Source organism: Microcebus murinus, chromosome 6, assembly GCF_040939455.1.
Source record: "Microcebus murinus isolate Inina chromosome 6, M.murinus_Inina_mat1.0, whole genome shotgun sequence".
Lineage (NCBI taxonomy): Eukaryota > Metazoa > Chordata > Mammalia > Primates > Cheirogaleidae > Microcebus > Microcebus murinus.
Window position 1 is genome coordinate 38,358,754 of NC_134109.1, and position 20,064 is coordinate 38,378,817.

Sequence of the window (20,064 nt, forward strand, 5' to 3'; positions counted from 1 at the left end):
GGATGTAGAGGAAAGGCAATTTCCTCCAATGTGTCCTTGAAACCAAAGTAGTGATTGACGCTGAAAAAATATCTTTAAATGGTTTAGTGACTAATTTCCAATTCATGGACTTGGGGAGAATAGTCCATGAAAGGAAAATGCTGGGGGAATTCCTCTCCTACACAGGATCCCTCTCAACTTATAAAAACACCCGTTTTCCTGTGGTTCTGCCACTACACAGAGAAAAGTAGAATGCAGACGCCTCTTTATAAGGTGATCGTGCAATGTTCTGTCCAAAATGGGACTCTGAGAGTACAAGGAGCTGTTACGGGATCACAGGAGCAAACTGGGACTTCTCTGGGCCAACGATGACACGAGTTCTGACCCACCTCTTCGCCAGGTAAGTTAATCTAAGCTTAGTCAAGGCTGAAGTGATTTAGAAAATAATTCTTCTGTTGAAAGTGTTCTTTATCGAATCCTTCTCATTTTGAACTCTGATGAGTTTTTATCTTGAGAATTAATTCTTACACAAAGTAAATTATCTTGAGCTTCTCCAGTAAGTTTTTGGTTCTAGAATTAACTCTTAGAAACACAAAATGTGACACAGGTCACTCTTCCTGAATAACATATTGAGTGAGATGCTGTGAGAGTACTCTACATGGTAAGCCCACGAGTCTTCCTCTTTCTCTTTATGAAGACAGAATATAAACACATCTAACAGCTGCAGCAAATGGAACAAAGCACAGCGAGCAGCCCCTGAGACATACTTCAGAGGTAAAGCGCTTTGTAGCAGATTCACTACCTTTGGTCGTGCCACAGCACAAAGATTATACTCAGCCTTCCTGGCCACACAAAAAAAATTTCAGTTTTTCCCCATTCTTGCTGCCAAAGCTGAAATGCCAAGAAATGCTGGGAACCTGGCCTGTGATTATACACACTTCATATTTTACATTCTGAAACCCCAAGGAACAAGCTGCAGAGAACAGAGTCCTACTTCTTAAGTGGCAGTTGAACAGATACAGCACTCAAGCTCTGCTGAGCGTGGCCGAGTATTTGCATAGGCAGAACCAGACAAAGACCTCACAGAGCCTTCCAGTCTGTGGGCACCTTCCTGGCACAGGGGGCCGACCTCAGCTAACTTCTCTCACTTATTTCTGCTTTGTTATTTTTTAACCTTCTGAATTACTCAACCAGATTCTTACAGGAAAAAAAAAATCACCAGTACACACATAAATCAGTCACAAGGAAACTAAGTTACAACCTCTGACGGGTTTGAACCTGTTCACAGATGGGAAAACAAAACTTCACTGTTCTTTAGGCCAGAATTGTATCTCCCAGCTTGTGCAGCAGTGAAATAAATGGACAGCCCCACGGCATTCAGATTTCGGGGTTGCTTTTGTTAAAATCTTCCTGTCTAGCTTTCTCAGTTCATTTCACCATCATAGTGTATTTTTTCCAATTCCATCCAGTGTGTAGGAGTTAAAAAAAAAAAAAAAAAAGCCCTGCTTCCTTTCTTTGCCATCCTTCACCCCCTCCCTCCCTTCCTTCAAGAATCAACACAAGAGCCACGGACGGGTCCCTCAGGAAGGGCTCATGGTGGCCTTCCTCTAAAGGGAGAACTCCATGACTCAGTGTCACCTGCCTTCATCTACTGCTCAGCCCCATTTCTTTGTCAGAGGAGGGTTAAAATCCTCACCGGGTGAACTTGAGAGGTTGCAAGCTTCTCACTGCTTGGATTAAACCAAGATTTAATACCCCCTCCTGCTTCCTCTGCAGGATTTGGGGCTGGTGGTTCTGCTCCCATCTGTTCTTAGAGGACAGGAGCTGACTTTCGATTTTTCCTCCTTGATGTTATTTGGTGCAATGCCTATACAGAAAGGTGTCTGAAAAGTCGCTGGTGAATTAGCGAGCCATTTCTGCAAGACAGAGGACACTCTACATGGCCACGTGGAAGTATGTGCTTCTGCTCTTTAGTATAGTTGTAAATAATGCCTGAGACAACTGCTCTACATGTAGTGCTGGAAAGAAATCTCTCTTTGTAGCTATGTAACTGCAATAAACTTTTAAAAGACTGTTGCATACTCTGAAAAAACAGTTTCTCCAACAAGAGATAGCTTAATTCTTTACAGGGCTTGAACCCTCACCCACAGATCCTTCCAAGAAAAGAAAAAGTGTCTGAACTACTACCTTGATTTAAGGGTTTAGATCTTATCTCTCTAAAGACTTAGGAAAAATCTCTGTTCTTCAGGTATATACCACCAGTTGTTTTTCAGCAGGAAACACACTCAAACGCAGAGCTTGTGCACACACAGACCATTTCTGGAAGGACATACAAGGACATGCTTTGAGGAAAAGGAATTGGGAGGCTGAGGATAGGAGTATGAAGAGGATTTAGCGCTCACTGTCATCATTTTAGAAAAGCTAAAGACTGTTCTTTTTTTCATGTGCATACATTAACTTATCTTTTAACATTAAATTAAAATGACATTGCTTTTTTGCCAATGAATGATACTGTGCTTCTACCCAACTTCCTATCATGTATCACTTCCTATCCCCAGACCAGTGTTGGCTCAGTTGCTAGAAATAAAACAGAAATGAAGAAATAAGAAATATGGCTTTGCTCTGTGCCAGAAATTGAGGGACACCAAGTGAAAACGAATAAGAAAAGCTCAAGATGCAAACTCTCCTGTAGCCATGACAAATAATGAAAGGAGAGGTATGAGTCTCTTGGGTTTTAACGACACACGTCCTCCCTGTGTGCCTACTGCCTCTCACGCCTCGCTGGCTGATTTCCCTTCTACCACCCATCCCCCACCCCTTTGGCTTATTTTTTTAAATTTATTTATTTTTTTAATTATTTCAAAATACTAAGGGGGTACAGACGTTTCTGATACATGGCTTGAGTCAGGGCTGTGAAAAGTGTTTATTGTCCCTCTTAGGTAGGTTTTGCCCCTCCCTTCCTTTCCCCCTCCCACTGCTTGATTTCCTATGACTTTGACTTCTGTCTGTGCGCTTGTGTCTCTTTGAAGAATTTATCCTTGAAAGCCACAAAAGTAACACACTCTCATCATAATCAGTGAGATGATACAAAAGTACATAATGAAAAATTAATAACCATTCCCCCCATTCCAAACTGTTTTGTTTCTGTTCTTTTACCATTTTATCCATGCACATATCTATATACATAAGGCTTTTGCTGTTTTTGTTTTTTAACGGGATTAAAATGAACACACACACTACTCTTTAACTTCTTTTTTTCATTTCTTTATCAGAGACCAACCACCCAGGTCAATAAATGTAGAGCCAACTCATTCTCTCAATAGTTGCATTATATTCTACGGTATGAGTGTACCATAATTCATTCAACCATTTCCTTATTGCATCTGTCCATCTCTTAAATGGACTCATTGTTGAAGTTTATTCTCTGAATCACTTTTCTTCTTAATAACTGATTATGTGTACAGAGTATTAACTGATGCCAGATGCTGGGGAAAACAAGCCACATGAATTAACTATCAAAATAACTCCATGGAATAGGTAGTACTATTATCCCCAGGCTGTAGATTAGGAAACTGAGACTTAGAGAAATTAAAAGAGTTTATCTAATATCACAGCTTTATTTTCACACTGTCCCATGCAATAAACCTAGAGTACATGGCCTGGTATTTCCAACCTTGAGATGGATCGTTTGACCAGGAGTGCCACAGGTACCTCTAATTCAACATGTTCAAAAGTGACTTCCTGGTCTCCCCATCTCCACGCCTATGTCTATCCTGTACTCCATCTTTGGCAATTCATCCTTTAGAACGTTACTGACTGACTTGAGTGGAAAACATCTACCTTTTTAGAGAGGACTATGCACAGAAACTCCTGGTTCTGGAATGTATGACTACCTTCTGTGTTTTCATGCACACACAGAGGCAAAAGCTATACTCACAAAAACATACAGGGATTAAATTCCTCTAAGATCCACATAAAAAGAAACTTTGAACACCCTATTCTGAGATCATCACACCAATACTTAACTTCCCACCATGCCTGCTACCCTATACTCAGCATCAACAATATGCAATTAAAGACTAAATCTTACCCAGGACAGGTAGCATGAGCTAAGAGCACCACAACTCACATTAGTTTAGTTAACCAACTGCAAGTTAAGATAGTTCTGACTTTATAAGAGAAGAATGTGACATATCAACTGGATATTGATCCACCTACCTAGAGTGAATAATGACATGATGGCTTATGATTGCTCAGAAATCGGCCATCATGAAGGACAGCCAGAATGAGCAATATCTGGCTAATGGCACTTCCTGCTTTGACAGGTGAACTAGGTTGGAAGACCCAGATTACCTTCAAAAATCTGCAAGGCCTTCTTGTAAAATATTTGCATTGTTTTTCAGTCCACCCCTTACAGGTGGTTCAGAACTGGTGAATGGAAGGCTACTGAAAAACACTGAGTCAACATAAAAGGTACAATTTCCAATAGTCGCAGATACCTAAAAGTGGAGGAAATAAGTTCCTTTTTGCTTGGAGGTGTCTGAGTATAGAAGAAATGACTGTTCGGAAGATGTTAGATATTCATGCTTTGAAAGAGAAGGGGCATACTACTTTAAACTCCCTTCCAACCCGAGATTCTAGAATTTTATCAGTGGGACAAAATAAATTTTGATGCAAGTGTCAAAAATGGTGTAAAACAGTGACTCTGCATGAGAAAGAGCAGGTTTGGATGGGGACTCTGGGGGTTGGAGAAACGGTGCCAAGGGAGGAAAGAGATAGAAAAGGCCAGGCAGTCAAACCGACACCTTCCTATTGTTGCAAAACCCGCACATGTCTGGAACCAAACCTCCCCCCAATAACATTATATTCTCCAGGGTGTGGGGCAGCTTGCCCATCAGGTTTCACTAACTCTGCTTTGCAACTGAACCAAGACATTCATCATACAGGATCATTTTCGCCAAACAGTAACAGGGCACTTGCACCAATTTATATTTCCACTTAGGAAGTTTACAGAAAAGTAAAATTCATTTGCAAGACAAAGGAAAACATTTCACTTTCAGACACACACCGCAGACTACTTATCAAAAGGTAAACTATAGTACTGCATTCCATTCAGCTATTTATCCTGCCAAGTTCTAGTACTTGGATCCAGAAGTATGGTCTCAACACACCTGGAAAACACACCTCCAAGACTAACATACATGGCTTAATAAGTCAAAAGAATGACACTGCCTTGGACTAATCCTCTACTGTTGTCTCGTGCCAGTCTACTGTGTGCTCAATTCCAGCAGGTTCTGTTTCCTTGGGACTGATATCATTTCCAGGTAGGTTTTGCACTAAAATAGCTACAAAGTACCTTGCTAAATGTAACAGACATTTTATAAAACCGAATATATGTATGAATGAATGACTGTTAAGGAATGTTTGTATCCCACCAAAATTCCTATGTTGGTTCACTAAGCCCTAATGTGATGGTATTTGGAGGTGGAGCCCTTCCAAGATAATCAGAAGTTAGATGAGGTCATGAAAATGGTGTCCTGATGACATTTGTGACCCTATATGAAAAGACATCAGGGATTTTGTGCCCTCCCTCTCTCCCCTCACCATACATGAAGACACAGCAAGAAGGCAGCCACCTGCAAGACAGGAAGAGAGCCCTTACAAGAAACCGAATCAGTGAGCACCTCGGTCTTGGACTTCCCAGCCTCCAGAACCATAAGACATGAGTTTCTGTTTAAGGCACCTAGTCTGTGGTATTTGTTACGGCAGCCCGAGCAGACTTTGGGATTTCCGTAGAACTGGGATTCACAGATAAGGAGTGGTCACAGCTTGAAGGTCAAGGCTTTAAAGAACTTAACTGGTACAGCAGCAGGCTACCTATTTTTGACATTAGCATGTCAAAAAACACAGTATCACATATGATATCCTTTTCTAAAATAGCATTTTTAATTATTAAAAAAGATAACATTTATTCACTACAGATGTTTGAAAAGCATTACAAAGAAAATAAAAATCACCTATACTACCTCAGACCCTCAGATACCCACTGTTGTGTTGGTATTGACACTATTTTCCCTGAGAGGATGGGGTCTTTTTTTTTGGGAGGTTTCTTTTGACCACAACCACCATTATACTCACACATAGTCAACTGAAAGAACCCTACCTCTTGCTTTTTCGGGGTGTGACATTCAGCTGACTGTTTGGGGTGATGGACTTTCCATCTAAGCACTGTGGCTCACTTTGTCCATAACCTTGCAGAGAAGGCCCTGACACTGGTGAACGCCATTGTGACTTATTCAAAGCCTTGACTGGCCACGTTTTGGTACTACCTCAAGACTGAGCTCCCTAGAGCTCTTCAGAGCCTGAAAAAAACAGTCGATAGTGTGCAAACTGATAGCTTCAAACAGCTCACAGTTAAGGAGGCCGTGCTGAATGGTTTGGTGGCCACTGAGGTGTGGATGTGGTTTTACAACGGAGAGATCACAAGCAAGCATGGTATCATTGGCTATAATGTTTGAAGGCCGATCTTTAACATCTGATTATATTTGGCTTATTATCTGAGTGTTTTTGGACCATGTGTGATCAGACTACTATCTGAATAAGATGTGTCAAAAACAAAACAAAAAAAAACAAACCTCTTACAAGGATACATCAGCTCTATATTGCTGCTATCTTCTCTACTGAGAAGCAATCCCACTTTAAGGACCCTCTACATTTTCAATGTGGATATCCACAGCCTATAATAGCAATATAGAATCATGAGTTGCCTATGGGGTAGCTGAGGATTAGCTGAAAGGGGCCCCAAGAAACTTTCTGAGATGAAGGAAATGTTCTATATATTATCTGGAGTGTTGATTACATGGTGTGTACACATGTCAAAATTTATCAAATTGTACACTTAAGATAGATGGGGGGAAGTGAACTGGAAAGATAACACTGATACCACTGTCAGAACATGTGTTTTGACGCTTTTTCTGAGAGTGGTAGCAGATAGAATGTTCAAAAGTGAACATTACTGAGCATGTAGTACATACCATGCCCTGGGCTAAAGGGCTGCCCCCCCCCCAATTAATTCTACCAAATACCCTCAGGTGTACGTTTCTAGTATCTCCATTTTATCAATGAAGAAACAGAGGCTTAAAAAAAAAAAAGAAACAGAGGCTTAGAGAGGTTAAGTAACTTGCTCAGGATCCCACAAATGGAAGAGGCAGAACCAAGACTGGAAACAGGTTCATAACTCTGGAGCCCTGGCTCTCAGCCACAATGCCTGCCTTAAAGTCGTGCAATGAGTGTAGTGTGCCTTTTGACTCGGCAGTCACACCTCCAGGAATCTTTCTAGGGAAAGAATCAAAGGCTAATCCAAATAGATATGTATAAGGATATAAACACATAAATAATAATAGTGAATCCACTTAAACGTACTACAACTTAAGTAGGTTTATACACCAGACCGCTCTGCATCACTTAATATTAGGTTCAAAAGACAATGTAAATACTTTCATGAAAATGGTCGTGGATTATTATGTGAAAAAAATTAGGTTAAAAATGTATATATATTATGACCTCAGTTTTTTTTCTTTTGAAAGTAAATATTGTACATTAAAAGACATTAAGGAAATATATCTAAAGAAAAATGGTTATCTTTCAGTGGTAGGATTATAGGTTATTTCATTTTTACTTTTAATATTTTAAATTTCAAAAACCACTACGTGTTACATTTGTAACTACAGAACCAAGAATAAATTTTATTTTAAAATTAAAAAAACACAGTGAAAAACCATTGCCCTCATAATGAATATATACTCAAATGAAGACTATCTATACACATTTTTATGAATAGAATTTTTTGCATGGCTTACTTTGAAGAATAACTTTTGGGTGTTACTGTTATTCAATGATCTACACATAATTGTGGAAAAGGAAAATTGCCAAGATTTCTACCACAGTCATATGTGTAAAATATACACAGTAGGTTTAAGGAACCTACAAAAGCAAAGTCTAGTTTATAAAAATTATCTTGAAGACATTTTACCTTTACATTTAGCAGAAAGGTATACAAATTGAAATGGATTACTGTGAAGCCCTGTGACCACAGCAGACAAATCTGATGTATCTCTGACAGTGATTAGCATTGCCTTAAGCAAAAAAGTATACAACTTAAGCTTGCTGTAGATGCTATGGACCTAAGTCATCAAATGTAGAAATGGGGTAGAAGAAGCATGGCAGAGACCATCACTGCTTCTCAAACCCAACTAATATATGGCTCCTTTTTAATGAGCATTTGAGGAAACACTAAGTCTTTTCCTATGAAATACCTTCATTTGAGAATTACAATTACAAATCTTTATAATACATGAAAGAATTATTTATATCACAAAAATCTAAAACTTTAAAATTATTGAAGAATTGGAACTATAATTTGAAAAACACTACTATGGATATACAAACACTTCTTTCACTAGATCAGAGAAAATTCTCAGCAGGCTTTCATTTATTTAAAAAAACAAAACACACTACCTTGAATTCTAAGAAAAGCATAGGTTTGGACCTGTGTAAGCCAATAAATGGGCTGCTCTTCCCGAGCTGAGTACCATCTCACGATGTGGTTGTGAGGACTAGATGGGTTAATACAGAGGAGCTAAGAATACAGCCTGGGTTGTAGAAGATGCTCAATAAATGGTGGTGATCATAATATAGTCTCAGACCTGATCTGTCATCTCAAAACAGGAAGAAGCACAGAGTTTGAAGCCTAGGTCAATTCCATGAACACTTAAGAACACCTACCATTTCTGTCCTTGTCCTAGGTGCTGGGATTAGACAGCCATGGTCCCTGCCCTCAGATGGCAGCCCCTACGCTGAGGGGCACAGCCCATCAAAAGCGCTAAGGGAAGGGTATTATAGGTTGCCCTGGGAGCAGAGCAAAGGCACCTAACCTAGATAGAGTTTGGAGGGCAGGAGAGTCAGGAAAAGCTTCTCAGAGGAGGTGACAACTGAGCTGAGACTGCAAGGATTAGCAGCAGGAAGCTTGGCAAAGAGAGGGGGAGAGCATTCTAGGCAAAGGGAAATGTGTGTGTAAAGGCCTGTAGGGTGAGGGAATTCAGCACCTGCATGGATTCAAAAGGATATCACTGAGGTGGATTGCAGAGTTCCGCCATATAAATGCTCAATACACGTAGCTAGTATTCTACATTGCAGAACCCAAGCAAGAGGGCTTCGGTCATCTCCCCCCAGGCTCACCCAGTCACCCTGCCCCAGCCCACTGGTCCCTTTGCTGCTCCTCGACCAGGCTGTGCATGCTCCCTCCCAAGGGGCTGGCCTAGAATGCTCTTTGCCCAGATATTCACGTGGAGCTGCCTCCTCCCATCCTTAGGTCTCTCCTCATTTGCTCAAATGGCCCTTACCTGAGAAGCCTTTCTTAATCCTCTATGTAAAATAGTAAACCTTTGTTCCTAAGTTTTATCTTACTTTTACTAAGCTTTTTATTCATAAAATTTATCACTCCAACATTCAATATATTTACTTTTTCTGTTTGTCTGACTACTTGTACCAAAAGTTAAGCTCCCTAAAGGTAGGAGTTTTTGTCTGTTTTATTTCTTGTATTTTCCCAGAGCTTAGCACAGTGCTCTGGTACACAGTAGGTGATCAACAAATATGTATTAAAGGAAAGAACAAACACCCTAAGCTTGAGGGCAGGGGCTGTCTTGATTCTCTTTTTACTCTGCAAGAGCCTGACATTTGCATCTGATAGGCATTTCATAACCATTTGTTGAACTGCACAATTCAATCATTTTTTACACATGGCAGTCTTCATCTAATGCATAAAAATCAAATAACTACATTTTTATTGTTTATTGTTTAGGAAATAAACTCAATATTGTCTGTAATTATAATGAAGCAATAAGTTGCTTGGTCAGTTTGGTGGGAAGAAGAGCAAAACTGGTGGTCTGATTTCATTAACCAGTGAAATCCATTAACACATTTATCAATTAGTTCCAAATAACCACAGCCTTCACTGATGAAAAGGCCAAACGCTGATGAGCTAGGCCAAGATCAGAGTTCTGATTTAATATATCAAGTACAGAAAAACAATCAGAGTGTTCCAGAGCTTAAGTTTCGTTCTGCTATTAAGTTAAATCCTTTAAGAAACTGCATTACTGGGATTACACCCCCAGGATATTCACTCCACTAATGGTCTGAAAAGGTTCTTGAATCTCCTCTCAACCACCAAAAATTTGCTTCAGTACTAGAAGAGGTAAACTCAAAATGAGTTCGACTGCATCTCCCAAAGAGAGACTTGAAATTTAAGCAAAATGCAAGTGTGTATGACCCATATGCTCCAGGGCTTCCTAAGGAAATTATCTCCAGGGTTTATGATTAAGTACATAATAAGTATATTAATCACATAAAATTTCAAAATACTGTTGAAATACAGAGAAAATGATTTGGTTTGAAATTTGAAACCAAAATTTGGTTTGAAATTTCAAATTTACTTTACCACAAAGATAGTGGTCTTCAAAAGATTGATTTTTACAAGCAAAAACTCCAATTTCTGGGACAAAATTCCCTATAATTGAGGCAGTGGTCTTGAGGATAATTTCAGCCGAGCCTATGCTACCAAGAAAACCCTACACAGCTGGTAGCACGTATGCAAAGAATAATCTCTTATACTGACATTGACACAGCATGTTTCAAAGGGCTTTCACATTTTCACTTCCACGTGATTTGGGCTTTACCAACACCCTACAGGAAAGCTGTGTCGATGGCAGCCCCATTGTACAGAGGGACCAACAGCCCCAGAACCAGAGCTGGGTCTAGCTTCGGAAAACCATGCCCAGCATTCTTTCAGTAGAAAGAATATATGCTGCCTCACAAACTTATTTTAAAATAAATGATCTTTTTCTACTCTTCTATAACATTATATCTTTAATGGACTTGTACTTTGGAGATACTTACATTAAATGATGTGGTGTATTGATTTTCTTTTTAACCCTGGAGCCAAATTTAGGCAGATTTCTAATGGGGCTTGGTTCCTCAGGGTTCTGTCCTTGACTCACTGTTCCATTTTAAGACACTCTTATCGGGTGATCTCATCCGTTCTCGTGATCTGAACTAACAGCCACGTTCTGACTACGTCCAAGTATTTCCTTCCAGCTCATCTTCTTCACTGGGCTTCAGACTCACATGCCTAACGACATCTCCACTGGAATGTGTCTCAGGTACCTGGCATATAATGTACCTAAAACTCCTCCATCTTCCTCTTCTACCTAGACCACCTCCTGGGCTCATTCACTCTCCTGTTAATGGTATTACTGTCCATTCAACCTTCTAGCTAAACACCTGGGAATGACTCCTGGTTTCTTTTTCACCCCTGGATCCACCCAATCACTAAGTCCTGTCTGTTCTACTTGTTACTATCTCCTAAACCTACACCTTTCTCTTCACCCCCACCATCACTGTCTCAGTCCAGGTCCCCATCATCTTCTTACCTGCAACACTGCAACTGCCTCAAATTGAACCTCCCTGCCCTGGCCGCCGCCCACCACGCACATGTCCACAGGTGCTACTCCTACCCATTACATGTGAACTACAAACCCACTCATGTCATGAGAACTGCTGAAAATTCTTCCAATATTCTCCTTTTTCTACTACATAAAACCCAAACTCCCTGGCATGGAATTTGTGTCTGATACTGTGAGTCTCCTGTCATGTAACTATTCTTCCCTTTATTAATAACGAGACTCTGATGTCTGGCTGGAACATGGCCACTTGTAAAGCTGTATTTCCTAGCCTTTGCTGCAGCTAGGTGCAGTCATGGGACCAAGTTCTGGCCAATTCCATGGCCAGAATTGTGTAGAATTTCAGGAAGTCCCTTCCAAAGGAAGAGTGCCCTCTTGTCCTTCTTACTGGCTAGAACAGGAATACAGGGATGATTTCTGGAGCTACAGCAATCATTTTAGACCAGGAGGTGACCTTGAAGATGGCAGAACAGAAATTTGGGTCCCAGATGACTCCATGAAGCTTCCACAGCAGAGCTGGACCACCTGCCTCCAGGCTTTTTACACGAAAGAAAAATGTTTCCACCAGGTTTAAGCCACTGCCATTTTTATATTTCCTGTGATAGACAAGGGTGCCAAAGCCTATGTGACACAGAATTCAAACACTGCAAGAACAGTAAGCCCTTCATAGCTTCCTTTCTGCTATCCTTGTAGCCTTTTCTTCCACCATACCTCAAACTTTAGGCTCTCCAGTCCTACCAAAATGCTTGCAGTTTTCCATTCTACCCACACATTCACCACAACCTTCATACTTCCCCGCTTTGCTCAAACTTGCCCCGCCGTCTGAACACCCTCCTGATCTTTGTTCGGCTTTTAACTTTTCACACTCAGCTCAGGCATCACCTCCTCCAGGAAGCTGCCTGAACATCCATCTTCGTTAGGTTAATGGCCATCCTCGTGTTCCCCAAATACCCTGGGCATACTCCAATTCTGGAGTCCATCTGCTACTGCCTGTTTACAGACCATCCCCTCTCCTCCACAGGAAAAGCCTCGAAGGGCAGACAGCACATCTGCCCCTCTTGTATCTACACCTCCAAACACAATGCCCGGTACAAAGTGGCAGCTCAGTCATTATGTTCTGATCTCAACTGGATTTTCCTCACTGAAATGGAGCAAAAGTTGTTGAATATCTCCAAATGTCTTGATTAGTTCTTCATGTCAGTGGTACCTTGAAGATTGAAACAAAATTTTCTAATTGTATTTTTATTTTTCTGGAGATGGAAAACAAATGGCAGATCAGCCATCCTAAGGGAACGTCCACTATGAGAAGCAATTTATTGTTTGGATGTTTCAGACCTGAATTCCCTCATATGTAAAAGAGAACTTGGCACTAGATGATCTCTGAGTTCTCATCTGGCTCTAATGTTTTATATTGCCATTGTTGAGTATAAACACAAAGACCTAGACACAAGGAACACATTGTAAATGGATGGCTCCTCCAGGGACTGGCAATGTGACTGGCCTTACCTAACTTTTAAATAAATTATTTACAAGGAGTGTCTAATACAATCTTGAAGTCACCAGCTGATGGAACACTCTAGGATAATGAAATGCCAACTGTGGGAATATACACCTCCTAACTCCAGCCACAATGGCCTTCTTTAAAAGCCTTTGAAATTGTCATGCTCCCTCCTGCTACTGGGCAGCTGCACTTGCTGTTCCTCTGTCTTGTCTCCTTACTTCCCTCTTCACTGTGGCCTCAGCTCAAAGGTCACTTTCTTAGGAAAATATTCTATCTTTCCCTAACCAGACCAAACCGCCCTCTTTGAGGTTCTCATTCATTGCATTGCGTTTCTTCGTAGCTCTGATCACAGTTGCAATTTTATATTAGTACGATCATTTGATTGATATCTTTCTGCCTCACTAGACCATACCCTGCACCAGGGAGTATTTTGGTTTCGCTCGTTGTTGTATCCATACCCTTGGCAGACAGCTGACGTGCAATAAATACTTGTTAAATGATCTCTGAAGGCTGTGCAAGGGTGCAGAAAGGTGGCCGATGAGTTTCACTGTGGGAAAGGGGAAGCCTGCATTTGAGGGAAATGTCAAGCCCCTATAATAAGCTGGAAAGGTCTGAGCTCTCCATCACAGCCCGGAAAAATGATCTCAGGAATCAGGGATGGCAGTCCCTTTCTGGTGACAGTGGAAGAGTTGTCACTGAATGAGGCCACCATTTGACAGAGCAAGGCATGACCATCTATGAGAGGTGACTACAAAGTTCAGAGTTCAGTATTAGTTCTTGGTGAGGGCTCACAGCCAAAATCTGTTGTGAAAGTTAGTAACGTATTGAAAATTCCCATGGTTGGCACATCCTGAACAAGGACTATAAAAATAACAAATGACAATTTGTTGTCTGTCTTTGCAGACAGACTGTCTTTGCAATAAGCAGATCAAGAAAGTGTAGACCTACTTCTTGGAGCAGAAGGAGTGAGGCTATCAGATGACAAAGGGAAAACAGAGCTGTTAAATTTGACTTTTATCTTTATCTAAGAAGAAGATTTTTCTCACTAAAATGAGCAGAATAAATATAAATATGGAATTGAATTCCAGAATAGGTGAGGTAATAGTAAGAGTCCAATATTCCAGACTCAAAGGAAAGATATTTCAGGACTTGGAAAGTCTGCTGATAAGAAATACTGAGGAGTAAGAGAGGTCCCAGGAGAAGGGAATGAGAGAGATGTTGCCACAGTTTTCCAGAAGGGGAGAAGCAGAGAGCAGTGAGTCAGGCATGTAACATCCATCACTGACCCAAAACACAAACTGATTTGGAAACAGATCACTTGTGCATTCTCAGCTGAGCACAGCTTTGCTTGGAAGCAATGCTCACAAGGAGACCACTCACCAAGCAAAGGTTCGCCCAGCTAAGTTCAGGTACACGGGTATCTGGAATCCGTGAAGCATCTGCGACTACCCACAATATCCTTGAGAAACAAGAGTTAGATGATGGTATGTTCACACAGATCCAGCAACTGTGTTCAGAGATCAGCTTAACACAGCTTATCCTGGAGGGAGACTGCTAGTCTTCCCAAATTCTCATTAAAAAAAAAAAAAAAAAGTAAAATTAAGTAGAGACTTTTCTCTCAATTTGAGGAGAAATCAAAGGTGATCCTCTTTAAAAGTTAATGTGCTTTTCTTGTAAATCTGTGGCTGGATTTAAAAAAGAAAGAAAGACATGTGCTACGTAAGCATCGGGGTAGAAGGCTGTACGTCAGACCTGGCGGTCAGCCTCCGTGGGGCAAGAGCTTCCTTCCTCTACGGGCCAGGTCCACATCTGGAAAATGGGACAACGAAATACCACGGAAGTGCTTGGAGCTTTAAGAGAAAACCCCGATTGCCACACACCCAGCATGCCAAGAACTGCATAAGGTATAAACTGGTCAGCCTCATGCGTTGGAAACTGGGTGTTGAAAAGTGCTATGTGTTCAAGTGTAACATGGTAAGGAGGAACTGAAATTGAAGCCGTGCCCTTCTATCAACGCTTCCTCACCCAACATATTTCAGATATAATAGCCCATGCTCTTGTCAAAAACAGCAAATCAAATGTGTGCTGGCTGGCTTTAGGAGTTTGGCGTTGGAATGTCAATGGCGGCTGAACTCCCCTTTAATACGGTTTATGAAACACGATGGAAAATGGTGCCTGTCGTGCTGGTCAATGGGATGTATGCCCCTTTGTTCCCCCAAGTTTTCTGTAAGGCTTGACTCTGGAAAAAAGTCAAGGCCACGTGTAAATTATCCATGAGCACTGTCCGGGCTCCCAGTCGGCCAACAAGCCCAAGACAAAGGGATGAACGGTCTTTTTCCCCCTTGGCAAAGCCGGCTTGGTGACTGCCTACTGCCCAGCCTACTCTTCTTGGCTTCTGGGCCATGGCAGGTTCCAGACCTTGCAACTAAAGGCAAAGGGACAGGCCCTTCTTGCCGAATCTCCTGGGAACTGGGTTCTGCTCCTCCACGAAATACAAGCGAGTGTGTCTGAGAATCAGGGTCACAACACAAGCTGAAACGCTCATAAATGACACTGGCCTGTGTCCTCTCACACGGGCAGTCAGCTGAGAGAGAAGGAATTCCTATCAGAGGGAGGTGGCTAAGGCACTGCCTTCCAAAGTCCTCTTTGACAGTGCCTGGCGGATGGTACCACCTCTACCTTACTGGAGAAAGAACCCTCCCCCTGCCAAAAAGAAAAAAAAAATTCAAAATAATTAACAACTCTACACATAGGTCAGAGGCAAGTGATCTCTGGGGAGATCACTTTAGCTCTGATCAGGCTGTCCCGGCACAGGCATGATAAACGAGGCTGTCTGATGCGCCCAAGTTTCTCACTAGGCTCCTGTCTCAAAGCCACACCCTCCGTGACCCAAATGTGCCCTTTACTGCGTGTGAATTCCAAGGACTTGGCTTTCAAAGGCTTATCCTTAAGACTCTGCTCCCAGCCAGCACACTGGATGGAATTAAATTATCCTGTGAAATAAATCCACAGGATAAAAATAGCATTTGAATCTATCCTAATTAAATGTGCTCCCTTCAAAGTCAACCATATCAGTTAGACCCTGAATATGGGACTCAAGAGTAAATTAAAATCAATGCTCAGAATTGAACCACAGATACCATGCATTAAAATAAAACTTCTCAAGATGTAGGCTGACACTGCTTCACCAGAGACATTAGGTTACAGTGTCCATCCACCATGTTTGAAGACAAATGAAACACGCAGGCCGAGAGGTAGTAGTATCTGACACAAGAAAACAAGCTTGCTGCCTTGCATCAGTACTGAAATCTGTGGCTGGATATGGTGGCCCACACCTGTAATCCTAGCACTCTGGGAGGCTGAAGCAGGGGGATTGCTTGAGACCAGGAGGTTGAGAACAGCCTTGGCAACAAGGCGAGACCCCATCTCAACAAAAAATTAAAAAAAAAAAAAATTATACAGGTGTGGTGGCAAAGGCCTGTAGTTCCAGGTATTTGAGAGGCTGAGATGGGAGGATTGCTTAAGCCCAGGAATTTGAGACTGCAGCGAGATATGATTGTGCCACCACACTCCAGACGACAGAGTGGAGATCTTGTCACAGACAAACAAATGAACAAAACCTTACAGCCTCTGAACAAGAAGAGGACTTGAGTTTAGACCACACTGCTTCCTCTGCTCCCACCGCCTGATTTTCATGAATTAAAGGTGTCCTATCACTGAAAGGGGAACAAGAAGCCAACCCTTTAGTGGTACTCTGTATCTTCAAGTCTCTCCTTAGTAGAGAGTGGTAGAACTATGGTTTGAATTCTGAGTTCACTACCCATTAGTAGTCTGGTTATTAAGCCTTTTGAAGTCTTAGTTATTCATCTAACAATGCAAACAATTATTGTTATATAAGAACATTGTTAAGAAAATTAACAGAGAAATACAGATAAAGTCCTGGTCCTATAACAACTGTTCAGCACAGCCATTATTGTTGCTAATACTATCATTCCAGTTTGCAACAGAAGTCCTTGTCAAGTAGGGGAGTCATAAATCTTAAAAATCAAACATTCTGGGCAGTGACTTGCACCAGTAATCCCAGCTACTTGGGGAGGCTGAGGCAGGGGGATTGCTTGAGGCCAGGAATATGTGACCAGTCTGGGCAATATAGAGAGATTCCCATCTCTAAAAAAACATTTAAAATTAGCTAGGTATGGGGGCATACACCTGTATTTCTATCTAGTCAGCTACTTGGGAGGCTGAGGCAGGAGGATAACTTAAGCCCAGGAGTTTGAGGTTGTAGTGAGCTATGATGATGCCACTGCACTCTAGCCTGGGTGAAAGAGCGAGACCCCAACTCTATTAATAAAAAAAAAAATCAAATGTGGAAAATTCTCTCTCTGGAGTAGGCAGAGCAGAGATGGATGCAAAAGCCATGGAAAGGGGAACAAAAGAACTCACGGCCAGGCGCGGTGGCTCACGCCTGTAATCCCAGCACTCTGGGAGGCTGAGGCGGGTGGATTGCTTGAGGTCAGAAGTTCGAAAACCAGCCTGAGCAAGAGAGAGACTCCATTCTCTACTATAAATAGAAAGAAATTCATTGGCCAACTAATATATATAGAAAAAATTAGCCGGGCATGGTGGCGCATGCCTGTAGTCCCAGCTACTCGGGAGGCTGAGGCAGAAGGATTGCTTGAGCACAGGAGTTTGAAGTTGCTGTGAGCAAGGCTGACGCCATGGCACTCACTCTAGCCTGGGCAACAAAGTGAGACTCTGTCTCAAAAAAAAAAGCAGAACTCACTACCCAGAGTGTGATACCACCATGGGGAAGGACTCTTAACTCCCCTCGCCATTAGAGATGGGACCAGCAACCTCCACAAATCATACACTGGGCAGAAAGAGGAAAAATTCTGTGATAGAGCCACCAGGGGAACATCACAGCCTGGGCAAGAAAGCCCCAAACACAGGCTGCCTAAAGCAATCTGGGGTAGCCCCAGGACTTAAGAATGAGTGAAAATTCTAGATCACCTTCAAGCAGGTGACTCTCGCTGCTGTTCTCCAGGCCTGGCAACCAGCTCCGCACCCCTTCTCTGCTGGGCAGGGTCTCGGGTCTATGATAAAAGGCTACCTCTAGTTGAGGCTTTGGGACTCTGCACTGAAAATTCATTAGAAGAAACTTCCACAGAGTGCTTGTTCTACCTTATTTGCTTTCCCAGTTCTTTCTGGCATCGGCTACTGGTCCTACTGCATTTTTTACAGTCTTACTACTTGCTCTCTTCTTTTTTAACTCCCAGAGTACTTAAGAATATTCACTGTTTTTAAGTTCTCTTATACTTTAATAACGATGTCAATACTGTCATAAGTTCACAAAAAGAATACGCATGAACAAGGCTATAAATAGCAAATTTCAATCATTAAATTCTTTCTTTTGGCATTCATGCTCCTCATATAAAAGAATTTTTCTCAAAGGAAAGCAACAATTGCATCTTAAGAGGAAAAAAAGTCTATAAGTCAACTAGGTTCTAATGTGATATAGAGTGGGAAGACACTGACAATAGGAAAAAAAGGAAAATTTAAGAATAAAAACTGTCTAACATTCATTCATACATTTCCCACTCTCCCAGGCTTCTCTTTGACTACAGTTTCATTTGATATCCACTGAGTTCTGAGATCTAACGCCGTCAACCAGATTTTGTGCCCATTCAAAGTGTGGTATATTATGATCAAAAGATTATGTGTCATGAAATGGAATCAAATACTATTTGGGAGGGGGCTACAAATGACAAGTAGCAGGCAGGACACTGCTCATTCGCAATTTACCCCTTAGCTCTTGACGGGGAACCATACCCCGTTCTGACCGTGATTCTTATTACAAGCAACTTAGGGCAACAGTTATCCACATTCTTCAGGTGAGGTGTGGATTCTCAAAATTGAATGGATCCATGATCAACCGATTTACTTCAAATGTCAAAATGGGAAAAAGACAACAATGATGTGTTTAGTGCCTTGCAGGGCTTGGCTATGACAGGCCCTTAGCAAACCCTGGTTGGACCAGTTCATGAATAGTCTTTTCCAAACCACTCAGGTCTATTTTATGAATATCAAATAGGGCAAGTTTTAGTTTAGAGGCAGCGTTTATCATCACTACCTTGTTCATTTATCCTAATGGACACGTAGAACTTTTGTAAATTTAATTCCAAAAAGATTTCAACTGATTATCATAAGAAGTGGAAGGATGGATTAAGCCAGGAGAGGCCAGGGTGGGGGATGAATTAGGAGACGAGGTACCAGCAACCAAAACTCACCTATAGATGATTCCTTTCTCGTGGAGGAACATGAGCGCTGAAATGATTTCTGCAGCGTAGAAACGAGCTCGCGCTTCATCAAAACGACGGGACTTCTGGATGTGGAACATCAAGTCGCCCCCATTCACAAACTCCATCACAAAAAACAGGCGATCCTGGATAAAAACACAAGAGAAGCTCCAATATGGTGTAGCAATTAGCCTAGAGTTCAACCAGCATCATATTACTAGGGCTGTGGTCTGGAGAGGAGAGACTGTCAAGTGGAAATATTCAGCACAACATCCCGGTAGCAGGTCGGGGGCAGCACGATGGGACTGGTGGGATTAGATCCCTCTGGAAGAGCAGCGCCTGGATCTCGTGGAGGTAATTCTGCACAACCTTGAATTCCTACATGAAATCAAAAGTAGAGGTGGCATCAGGAGCCTGTGGTTCTAGTTCTAACTTTGCACCTGGAAGGCCAGGGAACTGCGCGAGAGGAACATAAATCAAAAGGCAAAATGCCTTTCTAACAGGCGCTTTCGTCCTCACAAGTGGGCAGAGAATGATCATGGACAGAGAAAAACCCTTTAGACAAGTGGGCCAAACAGAAGTCGAATGGCAGCTTCAGAATAGCCTCCACGCTGGAAAGTCCGTTCAGCCTGTCGGAGGATTACAACTCCAGAGCGGGAACACAGAAAAGATCAGGACGCCGCTCCACCTTAAGGGACCCTTAACCTAGCAGGTGACATGGACTCTTAGAAAAGTTACCATCCAGTGTAATAAGTAGTACCCAAGTGGTGTG

The 20,064-nt window shown here is 41.9% G+C and overlaps 1 protein-coding gene and 1 pseudogene across 1 annotated transcript in view; one reads left to right on the top strand and one right to left on the bottom strand.

Annotated features, from left to right (window-relative positions):
- The window catches only part of PRKCH (protein kinase C eta), a 218,702-nt gene that overhangs the window by 49,691 nt on the left and 148,947 nt on the right, over nt 1-20,064 (bottom strand). Inside the window, exon 10 of the mRNA XM_012777648.2 lies at nt 19,284-19,438. Coding sequence (XP_012633102.1) covers nt 19,284-19,438 — 155 coding nt within the window. The remainder of the gene's footprint in view (nt 1-19,283; nt 19,439-20,064) is intronic.
- LOC105878369 (ATP synthase F(0) complex subunit g, mitochondrial pseudogene) lies at nt 348-6,497 on the top strand (annotated as a pseudogene).